This window comes from Phyllobates terribilis, unplaced genomic scaffold (assembly GCF_046119375.1).
Source record: "Phyllobates terribilis strain yellow unplaced genomic scaffold, ASM4611937v1 Scaffold_3__8_contigs__length_932513732, whole genome shotgun sequence".
Taxonomy (NCBI): domain Eukaryota; kingdom Metazoa; phylum Chordata; class Amphibia; order Anura; family Dendrobatidae; genus Phyllobates; species Phyllobates terribilis.
In genome coordinates this window covers 443,465,041-443,485,168 of record NW_027362763.1, presented here as the reverse complement: position 1 = coordinate 443,485,168, position 20,128 = coordinate 443,465,041, and the positions used below count along the sequence as shown (strand labels likewise).

Below are 20,128 nucleotides of genomic sequence, written 5' to 3'. Positions count from 1 at the left end.
GCAGTACTTGGTCAGTATTTCACATCAATATTTTTAAGCCAAAAGCAAGAGTGGGTCTAAAATACAGAAATGATGACGTGTTTCTATTATACTTTCACTCTGATTGTTCCTCACCTTATTTTGGCTTACAAATACTGATGTAAAATATGGACCAAATACTGATAGTGTGAGCCTAAAACTGACACTTTACGCACCAGTCATAAAAGGGTTGTCCGATCTAAAGGTACAAGTATGCAGTTACTCTATGTGACTTTTGAACTCTCACATCACGTGCACTGTACAGTGCCAGGGTTCTTCGATGTCTGCGCTAGGAACCGTGGTCATGTGATGCGATATGCTTACTCCCAGCCACACTCCAACTAGATGGACGAGGCTTTGCTCAATGGAAGTGTATTAAGTGAGCCCGGAAACCATCTATATTAAGCGAGCCCGGAAACCATCTAGTCATACTGTGGCCGGGAGTATGCAAATCGCATACTTGCAGTCACATAACCTCCACCTCCGGCACCAGAGAATCCTCAAATTGTGCAGTTCGTGTAATGTGCAGATTCACAAGTCTGCAGTAACATAGAGTGATTGCAGACTTGTAGCTTTAGGCCGGACAACAACTTTAATTATGGGCCTTTTAGAGTAAGATGCGCTAATTCACTAAAAGGCACATACCACTCAATAAATTAGGTGCATCTTACAAGTGCTGTGTGCAACCACCAGAGATGCATTCCAGTTGGTGACTGGAATACATTTCTAGCGAAAGTTGCACCAATAAAAGAGCATTGCTTTCCATGAATTAGAAGAGTGAGTGCAGACACGCTCCACTCCGCGCATGCTTTCCTAATTTTGGCAAAGCAGGACAGGACTGGTGTGAAAACACCAAAAGTTGTCAAATTTATACACAGCTTCCAAGTTGTGCAAAAAATGAGTAACTTGTTAAAGGGCTTTTCCCACGAACAAAGTTAATTTTAATCAACACTTTAATCAATAGATCTTGGAATAAAAGTAAGTTACACAATTGGAAGTGTTTAAAAAAATGTTTCTGTGCTGAGATAGTCTTATAAATGTGCCCCTGTGTAATGGCTGTGTCTGACCGTACAGGGACATGATATGATCATACCACATCTCCTGGGCAGGGTAGCAAACAAAAGAGTATACAGACAGGACAGCGGGGTAGAGCAGCGGATTCTTTCTGTGAGGTAAAACATTGCTAAAAACCAGGCAGTGAAATGTTTTACCTCACAGAAAGAATCAGCTGTGATCCAATGTTGTCCTGTCTGTATACTCTCTTTTGCATCCTCCCCTGCCCAGGAGCTGTGGTATGATCAGACCATGTTCCTGCATGGTCAGACATAGCCATTACACAGTACACAGCAGGGACACATTTATAACATTATATTAACACAGGGACATTTTTTAACACATCCAATTGTGGATCTTATTTCTATTCCAAGATCTAGTAATTAAAATGTACTTTATTCTTGGGAAATTGGCAAAAACACCTTGTTTTCCAAATGAACTTAATCTTTTAAAGAGTATTCCTACCTCATACATTTATAACATAGCCATAAATGCTCCCAACTCACTGGGCAAGACATTGATGAGACTACCCTCATCCCAGATCCATAAGAGCATCCATGACTTCTTGGATCCAGTTGGAAGAACATGTAGGTGGGCTGTGCTGCTGGACTAAATCAATTCATCAGAAATGATGATGAGAATAAGGCGCGTTTCAACGCCAAGCTGGCGTCTTTATCAAGTGAAAAAAACATTTGGCCATTTGTTTTATTCATCCGATTTATCCACCAGCCACGGGTCAGCTGCAGCTATTTTCTTCATGCCTACATAGAAGTTGTCCCTGTCACATCTCTACCAGGTGAGCGTAACCAGCACTCTCCTACTCTCCCTTCATAGGGTATCACCCTATTGTGCACTCTGTTTCCCAATTCTAGATTTATTCAAGCATGACTTATGGCATATCCTGTAGATGTGTGAGCTGGCATACTTCTTTAATAGTTGTCAACTTTGACATAATAAAATAGGTAATCTAGAAAAATGCATGCTTCTGAAGACTTACCCGAAAGTAATCGCTGCAGGCTGCCAACACGGCCTTATGGGCATGGAATTTCTGCTCTTCAGCAACAAGAGTGACATCACACAGTATACCGTCATTCCTCTGCTGATTCAATGCAGACAGAACTGCATCTTTGTGTGACATGGACTGGCAGTGCCTCTGACCTGTTAGCATTTCTTGAATACTGTGGAGAGAAATGTATTAATGCCATCAAAAAATTTTCTTCAAAATATACTGATATTAAAAAATGTAATTATACAAGGGAGCACAACTTGAAATAGAAATCTATTTTATTTAGCATAGATCCATTATTTCCATTACATTCATGTGCAAGCAATTGAATATTGCTTGATTTAAAAGCAATCTGTCAGCAGGTTTTCGCTATGTATTCTGAGGACAGCATGAGGTAGGGGGTAAAAACACTGAATTCAGCGATGTGTCATTTATCAGGCTGTGTGCTGCTGTTTACTTACAATGAAGATTATATCACTAAGACATTATTGCCCTGACAAGCTGCCTAGTGCCAATTCGTTCGACTTCACCCCCTCCTCTGAATCAGCTCAATAGACAATGTACATAGAGAGCCTGGTGTGGGCGGGGTTAGCTTTCTGAGCTTTGCTACATGCAACATCTAAAAACTCTGATTGTGTCACAGCTGCTGCACCCAGAAATCTAAGTGATACATTCTTGGAATCAGGGTCGTTTTTCCTACATTATGCTAGTCAGATGAGGTAGCAAAAACATGGTGACAGATTCCCTTTAAACATAATTTCATGTGTTCTTCCATTTTTTATTTAGTTAAAGGAATCTGTCTGCAGTATTACATCCCAAAGCTATTTGTATGTACATGTAGCTTTTTCAAAGACAAGTCCAGCAATACCTTTACCTGGACAGTCCATTCCTCTACTACTGAGAAATCAGTAGTTGAACTGAGAAGCAAATAAAGCTGTAGAGCTGAAGCCTCGGTCACTCCAGCTCTTTTCCCTGCTTAGTGCTGCTTCCTCCTGCTTGACTTACAGGATCTATGCTGTGTGGCTTCAAGCACAGGAGCCATCATTCAAGCAGGAGAAAGCAGCACCAGGAGAGGAATAGAGCTGGAGTGACAGAGACTTGAGGTCTACAAATAGTTCTTCAGCCTTATTTGCATATCAATACAAACAAAGATTTTCAGGAAAAAGGAAAACCGAATGGCCATGTAATAATAATTTTATTTATATAGCGTCAACATTTTCCACGATACTTGACAATTGAGCGGGGACAAACAATAAAGACATTGCAAAGTAACACACAGTTCAATAGTTACAGGAGGAGTGAGGTCCCCGCTCGCAAGCTTACAATCTATGAGCAAATAGGGGACACACTATAGGTAAAAAGTGCTTGTCATGTATGGTCCAGTAATCATTAAAATAAATAGGGGTTATTGCTGAACTTGTCTTTGAAAGGGCTACATGCGAATATAAATAATCTGGAATGTTTAATTCTGCTGATAGATTCCTTTAAAGGGGAAATCACATTTGATACAATTACAGGATAGCCACAGAATATGCCATATCTGGGGTCTCACACCTGACCCTATAATGTTGAATGGCGAGAGCCACAAACCTGCACAGCCACCTCACCATCCAGTCTGGGGGTAGACGCAGCTTACTTGAGTGGACACACCTTGGATTCCCATCTATCAGATATTTGGGGCATAGTCTGTGTACCAGATGGATATACCCCTTTAACACATGGAAAGAAAATAAGAAATCATTATCTGAAACAATAAGACAGCAATATTTAGCTTTTTCTATTGATTGTTATCAATGGCACTATGCACTGTATTTTCACCTTGCATCCATAAATACATTAGATTTGATGTGAGAGCATTATAAGGCTTTGTACACCTTTGCACAGTTTTTCTTATTGTTCATTGACTTCTTAAACTATTAAATAGTCTTCATTGCAAAATTTCTACAATTTTGCTGCTGAAAATGTTTGTAAGTCCTTCATATAGTACAATCTGGGGAGAGTCAGCTCACCTGTGGACAGAGTCAAATATGTAGGGAACCTCGTAGTATATCAAGTCCAAACTGGCAAATGGAAAAAAAAATCAGCAAATGGAACTTTAAAAATATTTATTGAATCTGACAAAAGCCTTAAAAAAGTATCACTCCATCACCAATAAAAAGTAGACGCGTTTCAGACGTACTCCTTACATATTGCCACAATAAATATTTTTTAAGGTTCCATTTGCTGTATTTTTTCTTAGTGTTGTGCTTTTGCAAAAAAGTTGCAACCCTACCCAAGCTTCTGCATAGTTCTGAGGGCTCTCTGTTCTCCCCTGCCTTCCTAGCTACTCTTAGTGTTAGACATAGCAGAAGATTTCCAGAAATATCTACAATATGACTGAGTGCAGAGAAAACACGATATAGAAAAGGAGAGAAGCACATGAAGAAGAAGCAGGGAGAAAGCTGTGCTGAGATCTAAGCTACTAAAAACCTCAGCACCCTGGATAGAGAGAGCGCTCACATCCAGCTTATATTACTAGGATAGACATTCCCACCAGAGTAAAAGCTAAATGAATGAAGGAATGAAGACTGTAGACTAAAACTTAGCTAAATTTTAATGAAAGAAGTCTGTCACTCCAAAAATACACTTTAAACGAAGTGCAAAGTCATATAAGGGGCTTAGCTCTGAGAAAAAAACATACCTATCCAATAAAAATCTGCAACTCCATTGGCAAAAATCACTCATTATTTCCATGAATTAGGCTCGGTTCATATTTGGCATGGTCGTGCAGCTTCAGCACACCATATTACCACCTGAATCTGGATACCTCAACCTTCCTCTCTGGTTACTGACAGTGCGAACTTGTCCAGAGGCAGCGATGTCTCAGGAGAAAGTTGGTGCCGGCACTCACCATCGGAGTTCCTAATTTAGAGCAAGCCCTCACTTGAAAAAATCTACCACATCCATTGAGCCATTTTTGCCCAATCTCCTCAGAGCCTGGATCCCCTTCCCTTCAACACTTCAAGCTCACTTGTCATCTTTGAGCCTCTCACAGGAGAAGAAGTTACCCGGCTCCTCGCTTTTTCTCGGCCTACAACATGCACCAGTGACCCTATTTCTTCACATCTCCTGCAGTCTCTCTCACTGGTTGTCACCACTCACCTAACTAAAATATTTAACCTCTCTCTTTCTTCCCGTATCTTTCCCTCTTCATTTAAACATACCATCATAACCCCTTTACTTAAAAAAACATCCCTCGACAAGAACTGCACTGCTAACTGCAGACCAGTCTCTAATTTTCCCTTCATCTCTAAACTCCTGTAATGCTTGGTCCACTCCCGTCTAATCTGCTATCTCTCAGATAACTCTTCTTGACCCTCTACAATCTGGTTTCCGCTCTTTACACTCTACGAAAAATGCCCTCACTAAAGTCTGTGACGATTTATTAACAGCTAAATTCAATGGTCATTGCTCCCTGCTGATTCTCCTGGATCTCTCTGCTGCATTTGATAATGTGGATCACCAGCTCCTCCTCACCATGCTCTGCTCTATCAGGCTCAAGGACACTGTGCTCTCCTGGTTCTCCTCCTACTTCTCCTACTTACTAAGGAACCCCCTTACTGCCGGGGTTCCTCAAGGTTCAGTCCTAGGTCCCCATCCTTTTCTCCTTATACACTGCCTCTATTTCACAAGCAATCAGTAGATTTGGTTTTCAGTACCATCTTTATACTGACGACACCCAATTATACACGTTGCCTCCTGACATCACCCCACCTAAATACAAAATACCAAGGATTGATTGTCCGCTGTATCCCTCTGAAACTGAATTTCTCCAAAACTGAATTTCTTGTGTTTCTTCCCTCTATTAACCTAACTTTACCTAATATTGAAATGACCTTAGAGGGTTCAACCATAACTCCCAAGTAGCATGCCCGCTGTCTTGGGGTCATATTTGGCACAGAACTTTCCTTTATTCCCAATATACAATCACTCACTCGCTCATATCACCGGCATCTTATAAACATCTCCAGAATCCTACCTTTTCTCACCTTTGAAACTTCTATACCACTTACTGTCGCTCTTATTCATTCTTGTCTGGACTACTGCAACTCTCTATTGATCAGTCTCCCTCTAACCAAATTCTCTCCTCTCCAAGCCATCTTGAATGTAGCAGCCAGGGTCGTATTTCTATCAGGCCGCTTCACCAGTCTCCACTTTGTGCCAGTCATTACACTGGTTACCCATTCACTACAGAATATAATACAAACTTATCTCTCTCACCCACAAATCTCTCCAAAGTTCTGCACCGCCTTATATCTCCTCCCTCATCTCTGTCTATCGCCCTACCAGTGTCCTCCGTTCTGCATCTGATCCAAGACTAATATCCTCCATAATCCGAACCTTGCACCTCCGTCTCCAAGACTTCTCTTGTGCTGCGCCAGTACTCTGGAAAGAACTACCCCAGACAATCCGACTAATACCTAGCCCTCACATTTGTAAGCGTGCTTTAAAAACACATCTGTTTAGACAAGTGTGACGATACAGCATAAAATCATAATTATGCCAGACATACTTTCTGATGGCAAGAGCAGCATACCTTTATTTTTATACTGACTCTTTAATCTGTGTTCTTCTTTAGTTGATTAACACAGACTATTATTTGTATAATCCTGATTGTTATCAGCTCTTTGATTCTGAAACAATGATGTGTATTTACAAGAGCCCCTGTGATACCAACTATGTAAATTGATTAAGCTTGGTGTGGACTCTGTGGCTTGTTGACTCACCAGACAGGAGGACAAACTATGTAAATAGATTAGCTAGAATAATGAATGTTTGCTGGATATGTTAAATACCATTGTAGTGTGTTTGCCAGTCAATCTTGGGGGATGAGCTGTGGATACTCAAGCCCTGCACCTTTACCTTTTACCTGTGCCTGATGACCTCACACAGATGTAAATATAAACAGGGATGTCTGTAGTGCTGGAGACAGAATGAGACTTGAGACAGAGTCAGAAGGACTTTGGAAGGAGAATGGGAGACATTCTTCAGGAAAGTAGATGGATTGTATGGCATCTAAAGATAAACAGATTTGTATCCTACATATTTCTAGTCTAAGGGTACCGGCACTGACTGGGGAGATTTGGATCTGCTCCATTTACCATCAGAGAGACATGGATACATTTTGGGGAGTCCAGGAGAGGACAAAGAAGTCACTTGGCCCCATGGATATGTTGTTTTGGAGTTGCCAGGAGGGACCCACCGGTCGCCTGGCCCCATGGAAACTCTTGGAGGGGCCAGATTTGGACCCTCAGGTCTCCTGGTCTTGTACCTGGATGGACTGCTAACTTCCTAAGCTTGCCGCTACCTCCTCTCTGTGGGGGCCTGCCAGAAGCAGGGGGCCACTGGTTGAGGTAGTTGGCCCTGGAAGTCTCCAAAGTCGTAATTGTTCTATCCCAGGGGGGGCGGAGAAGGAAATGTGAGACTGTGTAATGTTGTACAATCTTGGGTATTTGCTGGGACTATTCTGTGTGTTTATTGTCTGCTTTGTGGTTCAATAAAGTATTGCCACATTGTTTTACCCTCACCTGGCGTTGTCTGAGTAGCGTTACGCCCACGGAAGACCCCGGGTCTTCAGAACAAGCCTTGCACCTCAACTCACTAACCTAACTCTCCCCTGTTCCCTCTTTATAAATATTATTCAGAATCTGCTCCCTTCCATTCATCTGTCTCCACACCCTCCATGCACACGATAACTGCACTTGATAATTGCACTGTAACATATTGTCTGATGACCGGATCTTGCAGCTTTATATGAAAATCAATATTTATTATAATTTATTATAATTGCTGGACCTGAAATAACAAGCACTTTTTACCTATTGTGTCTCCCCTATTCCCTTGTAGATTGTAAGCTTGTGAGCAGGGACCTCACTCCTCCTGTAACTGTTTAAACTGTCTTACCTTGTATTGACTTTATTGTCTTTATATGTTACCGCTTAATTGTAAAGTGCTGCAGAATTATGTAAAATTATTATTGTTTATTTATTATTAGTGCTAGCAATCAGCACAGAGGCAGATATGAGCTTTTAACGGAGACAGCTATGACTCTGGGCAAACCAAGAGAAGGTGGCAAGTATATCCAAATTCAGGGAGTGGAATGGTGCACTGAACCTAATTATACCAACACCAACATTACCAATACCATTATATAAGGGCCACATCTATCACCAGACCAAGATCACATATTACATACCATGGAGCGACTGAATATTGCTATATTGTTAGCGAATAAAAACACATGGTAATATTACCATACTACAGTAGCCATATAGTGATAGATATAAGTTCTACACAGAGACTCTGTAAGTGAATTCCATGTACAAGGAGAAACATTATCTCTCATTGGGGTTATTCGCTTTGCATTTTCTCCTTCATCTAGCTAAGAAGGTCATGACATGAGGACCTTTTGTAGCAACAACCTGCCTTTGTAGAATCACTGACATTTTTGCTTCTTTGCTTTTCCAAGGCTTTCCCCATCTGTACACAGACTCACTATCCAAAGAGTCCCACTCGGTATTAATGCCACGCTTGGTGCTCAACACAGTAATAGTAGCCCCCTTATTTGTCCTGAAGGTCTCACACAGTTATCCCACCTCTCCATAATACTGTACCCTTTGCACTCATTAAAAGAAAAAAACACTTATTATTACCTGATCTGAGAACTTTTATTTATTTGTGCTGCGCATGACCTGATGCAGGAGGTGGGGTGTAGTGACATCATCAATGTCATCCCAGCAAGACATGACCCCATAATAGCTACAGGAGCCTTCTATAATGCTAGCAACTTATGCCTCCACTGTCAATGTAATCAATGCAACTCACAGTGCCCCCATTATTTCCACACATGAATCCATGTCAGGTACAGGTGCCCTTATGACTCTAGCCAAACGTACCTTCATTGTCGGCCAGTGTTTTCCCCTATAGTAGCCGAATCTCATTGGGACTACCTGATGCTTTCCTCCTGGGATTGACTTCTCTCAACATTGGTACTTAAAATGAGTAGGAAACCACATGTTACTCCCTCCCACTTTTTGGCATTGATCATTATCATAATGTGACTATAATTTAAGGTTTTTCTGCTTCAGGTGCTAAAAAAGGCGTTAAAGCCAGGTTAACCTAATTTTAATCTGCCCATGCCAGGCAGACGGGGCTCCCGCAGCAGCTGGTGGCATTTATGTCATTGCTTAAACCACTCCTCTAGAGTGTGGGGGAGTTCTGTGCCTACAAAGCAAAAAAAAGACTTGTTTTAGCGAACCAGAGAAGGTGGGGAATGAGAAACAGTTTTTGGAAAAGTCATTGGAAACATGAAAACGAGATAAGCTTCTTGGGTTAGGAGGAAGTGAAGACCTATCATTTGGCGTACAATTCTGGGTTGCACATCACTAACATTTTAAAACTAGTCTATTAAGTGACTATGGCTGCATTGTGGGAAAGGTAGAAAAACTTGTCCCTCAGGTCTCCCAAATAATATATATTTATATGGTAAAAAACAATCACGCCATCATCCAGGTGAAGAATGAAATGCAACTTTTAAAGAGTTAGTCACATCTCAGCCTTTCATAGCTAAAACATAAATTACTCTGTCCCGGGTCCAACCAGACCAGGTAGAGCTATAATAGCTGCTGAGCACAGCTAACCTACTCTGTTTCTCTAATTTGGGATTAGAAGCAGATTAGGAATTGCAAACTTAATTTGATACCAATCTTTTGTATTGCTGTAGTGACATTTATTATAATAATATATTTTTAATCCTATTATTCAGCTATATTTACTATGCTTTGCAACAAGGTAGGGGTAGTACTAAGTAATAGTTGTAACCATTCTAAGTAGTAGTACTAATAAAGCATAATAAAGCAAATTTGGCATTGGCTATGATTAAGAGAGTGCGGTGAGTGTGTTTCACATCTGTATGAGTAAAGAGTTCGAAGTGGGGAGTCGGGACCTTTCCTAGGGACAAATACTCCAAAGGTGATGTCCACCTTTTCCGTCAGCTCACCGTTCTGCGCTGGACTCTTTCAACCCTGGAGCTCTAGTGCATCTGAACAAGCATTATGTTCACCTTTGGTATATTTGATATATTGGCTTCATATTGGAAGTAATAGAACCTGTGAAGTCCAAACAATTTTATTTGATTTTTTTTTTTAACATTTTTCTTTATTGTTACTCGTGAATAGACATGAGTTTTCGTCTTACTCCTCTCCCATTAATTCTATTGTATTCAGAGTTCCCTCTAAGCCTCAAAACCCTATACTAACAAGAATCAACAAGCTCATAACTCATCTATCTGCAGAGTTTGGAATTTTAAATCTATGATTTCCAGAGCACACAAATCTGTCATCAGGTTTTTGCTCCCCCATCTGAGAGTAGCATGATGTATGGACAGAGACCCCAATTTCAACGGAGTGTCACTTATTGGTCTGCTTACTAATGGAGTAATGGAGCACATATTCAGTATTGGTTCATTCACACAGGGTCAGACCCTCAGCGATCATAAATTTATCACCCATCCTGTGAATAAATTATACCTGTTATATATGGGAAACTCCTTTCTGACAAAGCACGTAATAGAATGTCTCACATCGGGTAACCATGCATTGAGCAGGCTCAGGAGCTGGGCCCACATCATGCCTGGCAGTTGCCGGTTATGTTACACAGCATCTGTCAGGAATAGGAGCGACAGGTGCAGCATTTTAATGACGTTGCGATCGCAGAGTGCTGATAGGTGTCATGACAGTTGGAGGTCTCCCAAGTTCCATCTATGTGTGGCACTGCCCTTTAGCTTAGCTTCATACAAGAATGTCATTCTTGCATTACCTAGAACAAGCAATGAAACAAAAAATAAAAGTGAAAAATTAAAAAAGCTTAAAAAGATATTTCTAAATGTTTTTCCCAGCAATATGCGCTCCTGAAGGATGATTAATACACGAAAATAATTTCTGTGTGAAAAAAATTGTTGTGCAAAAAAAAAATTTTTGATGAAAAAAAACTGTATAAAAGTCATTTAGTATATGGGTTTTGTTGGATTCCTCAGAGTGCAAAATCCTGCATATCGTATCTGGGTGTGTCTGAAAAACAGATCTTTCAGTCCCCACCCAAAATGACAAGCAGGGATATCTACTATAAAATGTGTGTAGATAGATCTGTTTATATGCATGATATTATACCTGAGGAAGGCTCAAAGAAGTCAAAACCGGTTGTATTTTAGTTTGAAATAAAAATTATCTTTGAATCAGAATATCAAGTTCCATCATCATCCTTCAGGAGCGCATATTGCTGGGAAAAACATTTACAGAGTGGTATCGCCCATGAAAGCACTGTCCAGTGGTCCCAGATTTCTGCAGCAAACTGAATGGAAAGAGGAATAGAGTGATCCACTGATTGGATTTACATGCAGAACCTCAAGACACCAAATAGGTGAGTGGATTTATACTGAGTATATACCCTTAGAATCTAACTACTACACTTAGAAGCCTGCGCTTCCTATTTTCTCTCCCTCTAATCCCCTCTTGATTCAAAAATATATATATGTATACAAAACATCTAAAAATTCAAAACACAACCCTGCCATCTCACAGGTGCAGAGAAGACAGCGAACTTAATTTCTCCATCTCCTCTATTGTCTCCATCTATATCTATCTATTACACACACCCATAGACGTGAATGGGTGCGCGTGATCCAATTTTTGGAGCCACTCGAAGCATGCTGCGTTTTTTTTCCATAGACCAATTCGATCTGTAGAGAAAAAAACGCAAATCTGCACTGCCCCACAGTATAACATTTGAATGAGTGCTATCCAATAAAACATTGGATAACACTCGTTCAAGTTATTCTTGGACGATGCTGTTATGTCTCTGTTACATACAGTACATTCATTTTTGGATTTTTTTAGACAATGAAGGAACCACTATACGCGCAATGTTCATTGACTTTTCCAGTGCGTTCAATACCTTACAGCCAGTCTTACTATGTAAAAAGATGACTGATATGAAGGTGGAGGAGGGGATGAGAAATTGGATAACGGACTACCTGTCAGTCAGGCCACAGTCTGTACAGATAGGAGTGGTTGTGTCTGGCAGACTAGTGAGCAGTGTAGGTGCCCCTCAGGGAACGGTGCTTTCACCTTTTCTATTGGTGATGTATACAGCAGATTTTCAGTATAAATCTGATTTTTGCCACCTCCAAAAATTCTCGGATGACTCCATTGTAGTGCATTAGGGGGGGCCTGGGTGAGGAGAAATAATGGAGGGTGGTGTTGGATTTTGTGGATTGGTGCAGGCTAACTATTTACAACTAAACATAAAGAAAACTAAGGAGCTGGTGGTGAACTATAGCAGGAGAAGGATGGACTGTTCACCTGTCACTATTGCTGGGCAGGAAGTGAAGCAGGTTGAGAGTTAAAAATATTTGGGGGTCCACTTGGATAGCAAACTGGACTGGAGGTGCCATGCTGAGAAGATTTACAAGGGGATTAGCAAACTGTACTTCCTACAGAAACTAAGGTCGTTCAATGAGTGCAGCAAAATGTTAGAAATGTTCTACCAGTCCGAAGTGGCAAGTACCATCTTTTTCGCAGTCATATGCTGGGGATGTAGTATACTGGTGCTAATAAGCTAAATAAGCGTATCAAGAAGACAAGCTCGGCTGCTGGCTGCTATCTTGCCACTTTTGAGAAGGTAGTGGAGGAAAGAGTGTTTGGCAATAATGAGCAATAACGCACACCCATTATATGAGCTGTTCATAAGGCAGAGGAGCACCTTCAGTAACCATATGATCCTATTAAGGTGTAAGAAGGAACGATACCGGAAATCGTTTGTGCCGTCTGCTATGGGAATGTACAACAACTACCTAAGTGGAAAATCCACAAAGTGAATTGATGTTTTATTAGGCACTACGTGTGTATAGCCTGTGGATAATTGTGTATGACCTGTGCACAGGCGGATTATAATGAGGGCAATATGGGCTACCGCCCGGGGCCCCAGGGCTCCAGGGTGTCTATGGCCAGTTTGCCCTCATTAGATGTGCGGCGCATACCGGCAGACAGTGGCGGGGGGGCCCACGGACCGCTCCCCCAGCAGCGGCGCACGGCCACTACTTCTTCTTTGGCCGGGCCAGCACTGCAGCTGTTAACTTCCCTGTGTTGGCCCGGCCGCATAACAGCTAGAAGACACGGCCCTGTGCGCGGCCGTGTCTCCTAGTTGTGACGTCACGCAGTGCGCGCCCGGCCTGCACTGCTGCACCGGAGAAGAGCAGGAGGACTGGAGCCGGGGGATGGTGAGTGTGTGTTAGAGTATGTGTGAGAGTGTGTGTGATTGAGTGCGTGTGATTGAGTGAGTGTGTGTGCAGATATCATTGTGTGATGTCTGTTTATATGTATTTTTGTGTTTCAAATGTGCTTATGCGTGTATGTATATGTCTGCATATGTGTGTGTGCGTGACTGCGTGTGGCCTCCCGCTGTCTCTGGGGGGGGGCGCCGTGCGGCCTTCCGCTGTGTATAGATGGCGCCGTGCGGCCTCCTGCTGTGTATAGATGGCTACGTGCGGCCTCCCGCTGTGTATAGATGGCTACGTGCGCTATCCCGCTGTGTATAGATGGCTATGTGTGGCCTCCCGCTGTATATAGATGGCAACGTGCGGCCTCCCGCTGTGTATAGATGGCTACATGTGGCCTCCTGCTGTGTGTAGATGGAGCAGTGCCTCCCGCTGTGTATAGATGGCTACGTGCGGCCTCCCGCTGCATATAGATGGCTACGTGCGGCCTCCCGCTGCGTATAGATGGCTATGTGCGGCCTCCCGCTGTGTATAGATGGCTATGTGCGGCCTCCCGCTGTCTATAGATGGCTACGTGTGGCCTCCTGCTGTGTATTGATGGCACCGTGCGGCCTCCCACTGTGTATACATGGCGCCGTGCGGCCTCCCGCTGTGTATAGATGGCGCTGTGCGGCCTCCCGCTGTGTATAGATGGCGCCGTGCGGCCTCCCGCCGAGTATAGATGGCTACGTGTTCTCAATATTGAGTCATACAATTAATGTAAGGCTATGTGCCCACGATGCAGAAATGCTCCGGATTTTTTTCGAGCGTTTCTGCATCTCCCTGGCAGAAAAAACGCATGCGGATTGTACATGCGTTTTTACTGCCAGGGACAAGCTGATGTGAAGCGTTCTTCACATTCATTTCTGCATGCGGGTTGACAAGCACTTTCCAAGCGATTTTAGCATCACTTGGAAAGTGCTTGACAACTTGGTCACACTATATAAATCCATGCAAAAGAATGGTAAAAAATAAAAAATAAATATATAATTACTTTCTGATGGCCTGCCGACATCAGCGGCCTCGTGACCCATCACATGACTAAATGACGTCACAGCAGGTCCTTTTGAGACCATCGCGAGCTGCCGGCAAGCCAGGACGCATCGGATAAAGACACCGGGGGCCATCAGAAGGTGCCATCAGTGATGCGTAATCCATGCGTTCCAATGCAAGTCAATGGCAGCGAAAACGCAGCGCTTCCGCAAAATAATTGGTAGTGCTGCGTTTTTTTCTGCAATGATAATCCGCATCGGAAATTTACGCAGCATGAGCACAGTACATGCGGATTATCATTGGGGAACATGGCAGACCTTCTACCAAGCGTTTTTAAAGTGTTTCTGCAGCGGAATTGCCTCTGCGGAAACGCTTAAAAAACGCATAGTGGGCACACTGCCTAAAAAAATGATTCTAATTAATATTGTGCCAAATTAATTTCACGTGAACTATCACATGATCTATCACAGGGGATCATGTGACATGTGATACATCAGGTAGGTGTGTGCCCGCACCTTCTAAACTGCCCGGGGCCCTTGCTATTCTTAATCCACCCCAGGACCTGTGTATAACCTGTCAGGAATAATACTAATGGATGACATTCTTCTGTTAATATGTACTGTTTTGTTTTTTATTTCATGTTCTTGTTTATGTTGAGCTGCTGTGATGCTGCAATTCCCTTGGGATCAATAAAGTATATCGTATCGTATTCGCTCGTGTGAGCGAGCCCTTAATATTTTACTTTTAAGCATTTCTTTATTTTTGCACAATGAAAGTAAATTTTACGTAAATAAGTTATATAGTAATTTTTTCTTTGTTTGATTTTATTTTTTAAGCTTAATTAAACTTAATTTTACATTTCTTACATCCCATTACTAAAGGATTTGCTTTAAAATACATAACAACTCATAGCATTTCTGAACATCTTTTCAGCCATGCGTCTAAGTGATCTTCCAGACATAAGAGAGCATCATGTGGTGCCACAGAGCTACATTAATAAAGCATTGTTTTCCGTCTGTTCTTATTATTCAATGTAAGTGAACAGTAAAATGGCTCAAATCCCTCATTTTCAAGCATATTAAACACTTTCTATCATAAAGTTCCTTTACAAGTCCATAGGGAATAAAGGCTCCTATTCTCAGTATCTTATTTAAGCAGTTCTGCTTCCCACTGTCATTAATAAAGAACTGTGACAAATGCTATATACTTTCTGCTAAATTTGTTGTGTAGTGAGTGAAAAGAAGATATATAAGCTTTACCTCCATATCTCCTTCCTTTCAGCTGGCACCAAAATAAACATAATAAAAAGTCAGAACTAAGGTTAACAATACAAGACTATTGTCTTCATCCCTGTTCACAAGAGTAAGAGTAAAGGGGCATTTACACAACAAGATACCGTATTTTTCGGACCATAAGGCGCACTTTTTTCCTCCAAAATTTTGGAGGAAAGTCGGTTGTGCGTCTTATAGTCCGATATACATAAATACTGTAGCTGTGGACATGGGGATCAGTGAATATTAATTTTCCTTAATAACCGGAACACTGTGCCCGCAGAGTGGCTCCTGGTACGCATGGCACACTTTATCCCTGTATATATGGTCCCCCTCATCCCTCATGCCGGTATGTATGGCACGGTCACCCTTCATCCCTGCATGTATTGCCCCCCTCATCCAGGTATGTTTGGCACGCCCCGATCCCCGTCACGCTGCACAGAAAAAAAATAAACTTTCATACTCGCCTCCTCTCTCCTCCAACGCTGCATCTCGCTCTGTGCCGGAATAGTCACTGCTCCCCACGGCAGGAATGCGTGCGAGGGGAGCAGTGACCATTCATTCTCCCAATAGCGTGCACACTGTAGCTGCAGCGCGGCTCCTTCTGCGCTCGGCTGTCAGCTTGCCCGCTATTAAAAGCCATGAATATTCACCACTCCCATGGGTCACGCATACAAGGATGAGGGGGGCCATGTGTACAAGGATGAGGGGGACCATGCAAACAGGGATGAGGCATGAGAGGGGCCATACATACAGGAATGCGGCATGAGGGGGGCCATATATACAGGGATGAAGGGGGCGATCCCCGAGTGCTTTTTTTTTGGTCTGTGGGATCACAGGCCAGACGACGTCCACGTTGCCTCCATCTGCCTCATTACAGGGAATCTTCCGCTGGGGGTTCCGTCTGAATCAGAGATTTCAGAGATTTACACGGAAACCCCGGTGTAAGCGGTCAGCGCAGAGCGCAGGATAAATGTGACCACGCCATACTGCGATCTTTGGGAGGCAGAATGAACAAGTCAGCACCAGGTGAAGAATTGGTTTTATTTATTTTTCACACCGTTCCTTGTGCGGTATTAGGAATTAGACGACTTTATTCTTCGGGTCAGTGCGATTACAGCGATACCAGATTCATATTGGGTTTTTATGTTTGGCAGCTTTCACGCACTAAAAGACACTTTTTTTTGTTGCAAAGACTAGTTTTTGCATCGCCATATTTTAAGAACTATAATTTTTCCATATTTCGGCCTACAGAGCCATGTAAGGGCTTGTTTTTTGCGTTTTTATTGGTACAATTTTTGGGCACATGACATTTTTTGATCGCTTTCTATTCCAATTTTTGGGAGACAGAATAAACAAAAACCAACAATTCAGGAATTCTTTTCTGTTTTTTTATGCTGTTCCGCGTATGGTAAAATTGATAAGGCAGATTTATGTTTACAGTGATACTACATTTATATAATTTTTTTATGTTTACACAATAAAAACTATTTTATAGAAATTTTTTTTTTTTGCATCGCTTCATTCTGAGAGCTATAGCGTTTTTACTTTTCAGCTGATGGAGCTGTATTGTGACTTGTTTTTTGTGAGACCAGATGACGTTTTCAGCGGTACCATTTTTATTTACATTTGTCTTTTTGATCGTGTTTTATTCCACTTTTTGTTCGAGAGAATGATAAAGCACTGTTTTTTGCTTCATTTTTCATTTATTTTTTTACTGTGTTCACTAAAGGGATAAATAGTGGGGCAGTTTTATAGGTCAGGTCGTTCATGACGCAGCGATACCAAATATGTGTACTTTTATTGTTTTTTCATAATATTTATTTATGGGTACTATATATATATATATATATATATATATATATATATATATATATATGTGTGTGTGTATAGTATATTACACTGCTCAAAAAAATAAAGGGAACACTCAAATAACACATCCTAGATCTGAAGGAATGAAATATTCTCATTGAATACTTTGTTCTGTACAAAGTTGAATGTGCTGACAACAAAATCACACAAAAATCATCAATGGAAATTAAATTTATTAACCAATGGAGGCCTGGATTTGGAGTCACCCCCAAAATTAAAGTGGAAAAACACACTACAGGCTGATCCAACTTTGATGTAATGTCCTTAAAACAAGTCAAAATGAGGCTCAGTATTGTGTGTGGCCTCCACGTGCCTGTATGACCTCCCTACAACGCCTGGGCATGCTCCTGATGAGGTTGCGGATGGTGTTCTGTGGGACCTCCTCCCAGACCTGGACTAAAGCATCCGCCAACTCCTGGACAGTCTGTGGTGCAACGTGACGTTGGTGGATGGAGTGAGACATGATCTCCAAGATGTGCTCAATCGGATTCAGGTCTGGGGAACGGGCAGGCCAGTCCACAGCTTCAATGCCTTCGTCTTGCAGGAACTGCTGACACACTCCAGCCACATGAGGTCTGGCATTGTCCTGCATTAGGAGAAACCCAGGGCCAACCGCACCAGCATATGGTCTCACAAGGGGTCTGAGGATCTCATCTCGGTACCTAATGGCAGTCAGGCTACCTCTGGCGAGCATATGGAGGGCTGTGCGGCACTCCAAACAAATGCCACCCCACACCATTACTGGCCCACTGCCAAACCGGTCATGCTAAAGGATGTTGCAGGCAGCAGATCGCTCTCCACGGCGCCTCCATGTCACATCTGTCACATGTGCTCAGGGTGAACCTGCTTTCATCTGTGAAGAGCACAGGGCGCCAATGGCGACTTTGCCATTCCTGGTGTTCTGTGGCAAATGCCAAGCGTCCTGCACAGTGTTGGGCTGTGAGCACAACCCCTATCTGTGGACGTCGGGCCCTCATACCACCCTCATGGAGTCGGTTTCTAACCGTTTGTGCAGACACATGCACATTTGTGGCCTGCTGGAGGTCATTTTGCAAGGCTCTGGCAGTGGTCCTCCTGTTCCTCCTTGCACAAAGGCGGAGGTAGCGGTCCTGCTGCTGGGTTGTTGCCTTCTTACGGCCCCCTCCACGTCTCCTGGTGTACTGGCCTGTCTCCCGGTAGCGCCTCTAGCCTCTGGACACTACGCTAACAGACACAGCAAACCTTCTTGCCACTGCTCGCATTGATGTGCCATCCTGGATGAGCTGCACTATCTGAGCAACTTCTGTGGGTTGTAAAGTCCGTCTCATGCTACCACGAGTGCGAAAGCACAACCAACATTCAAAAGTGACCAAAACATCAGCCAGAAAGCATTGGTACTGAGATGTGGTCTGTGGTCCCCACCTGCAGAATCACTCCTTTATTGCGTGGGTCTTGATAATTGTCAATAATTTCCATCTATTGTCTATTCCATTTGCACAACAGCATGTGAAATTGATTGTCAATCAGTGTTGCTTCCTAAGTGCACAGCTTGATTTCACAGACGTTTGATTTACTTGGAGTTATAATCTATTGTTTAAGTGTTCCCTTTATTTTTTGAGCAGTGTATATACATATACAGTACAGACCAAAAGTTTGGACACACCTTCTCATTTGAAGATTTTTCTGTATTTTCATGACTATGAAAATTGTACATTCACACTGAAGGCATCAAAACTATGAATTAACACATGTGGAATTATATACTTAACAAAAATGTGTGAAACAACTGAAAATATGACTTATATTCTAGGTTCTTCAAAGTAGCCACCTTTTGCTTTGATGACTGCTTTGCACACTCTTAGCATTCTCTTGATAAACTTCAAGAGGTAGTCACCGGAAATGGTCTTCCAACAATCTTGAAGGAGTTCCCAGAGATGCTTAGCACTTGTTGGCCCTTTTGCCTTCACTTTGCGGTCCAGCTCACCCCAAACCATAGCGATTGGGTTCAGGTCTGGTGACTGTGGAGGCCAGGTCATCTGGCGTAGCACCCCAATAGCCCTTACACAGCCTGGAGGTGTGTTTGGGGTCATTCCGGATGGAATAGCATGCCGCTGCAAGATGCTGTGGTAGCCATGCTGGTTCAGTATGCCTTCAATTTTTAATAAATCCCCAACAGTGTCACCAGCAAAGCACCCCCACACCATCACACCTCCTCCTCCATGCTTCACGGTGAGAACCAGGCATGTAGAGTCCATCCGTTCACCTTTTCTGCGTCGCACAAAGACACGGTGGTTGGAACCAAAGATCTCAAATTTGGACTCATCAGACCAAAGCACAGATTTCCACTGGTCTAATATCCATTCCTTGTGTTCTTTAGCCCAAACAAGTCTCTTCTGCTTGTTGCCTGTCCTTAGCAGTGGTTTCCTAGCAGCTATTTTACCATGAAGGCCTGCTGCACAAAGTCTCCTCTTAACAGCTGTTGAAGAGATGTGTCTGCAGCTAGAACTCTGTGTGGCATTGACCTGGTCTCTAATCTGAGCTGCTGTTAACCTGCAATTTCTGAGGCTGGTGACTCAGATAAACTTA

General features: G+C 42.6%; 1 protein-coding gene across 5 annotated transcripts in view; it reads right to left on the bottom strand.

Moving 5' to 3' along the window:
* KLHL32 (kelch like family member 32) overlaps positions 1-20,128 on the bottom strand; it is a 308,567-nt gene that overhangs the window by 199,759 nt on the left and 88,680 nt on the right. For 3 of the 5 annotated variants that reach the window (XR_012318437.1, XM_073675737.1, XM_073675741.1), the window contains exons 3-4: positions 3,668-3,786; positions 2,069-2,249 (exon numbers count right to left, since the gene is read on the bottom strand). Coding sequence is in view for 4 of the 5 variants with exons in the window: in XM_073675737.1 (XP_073531838.1) it covers positions 2,069-2,249; positions 3,668-3,786 (300 nt within the window). In the remaining variant the exon portion in view is untranslated. Of the gene's footprint in view, positions 1-2,068; positions 2,250-3,667; positions 3,787-10,644; positions 10,815-20,128 lie in introns of those variants that run through there. The other 2 variants (XM_073675740.1, XM_073675739.1) reach the window with 2 other exon arrangements.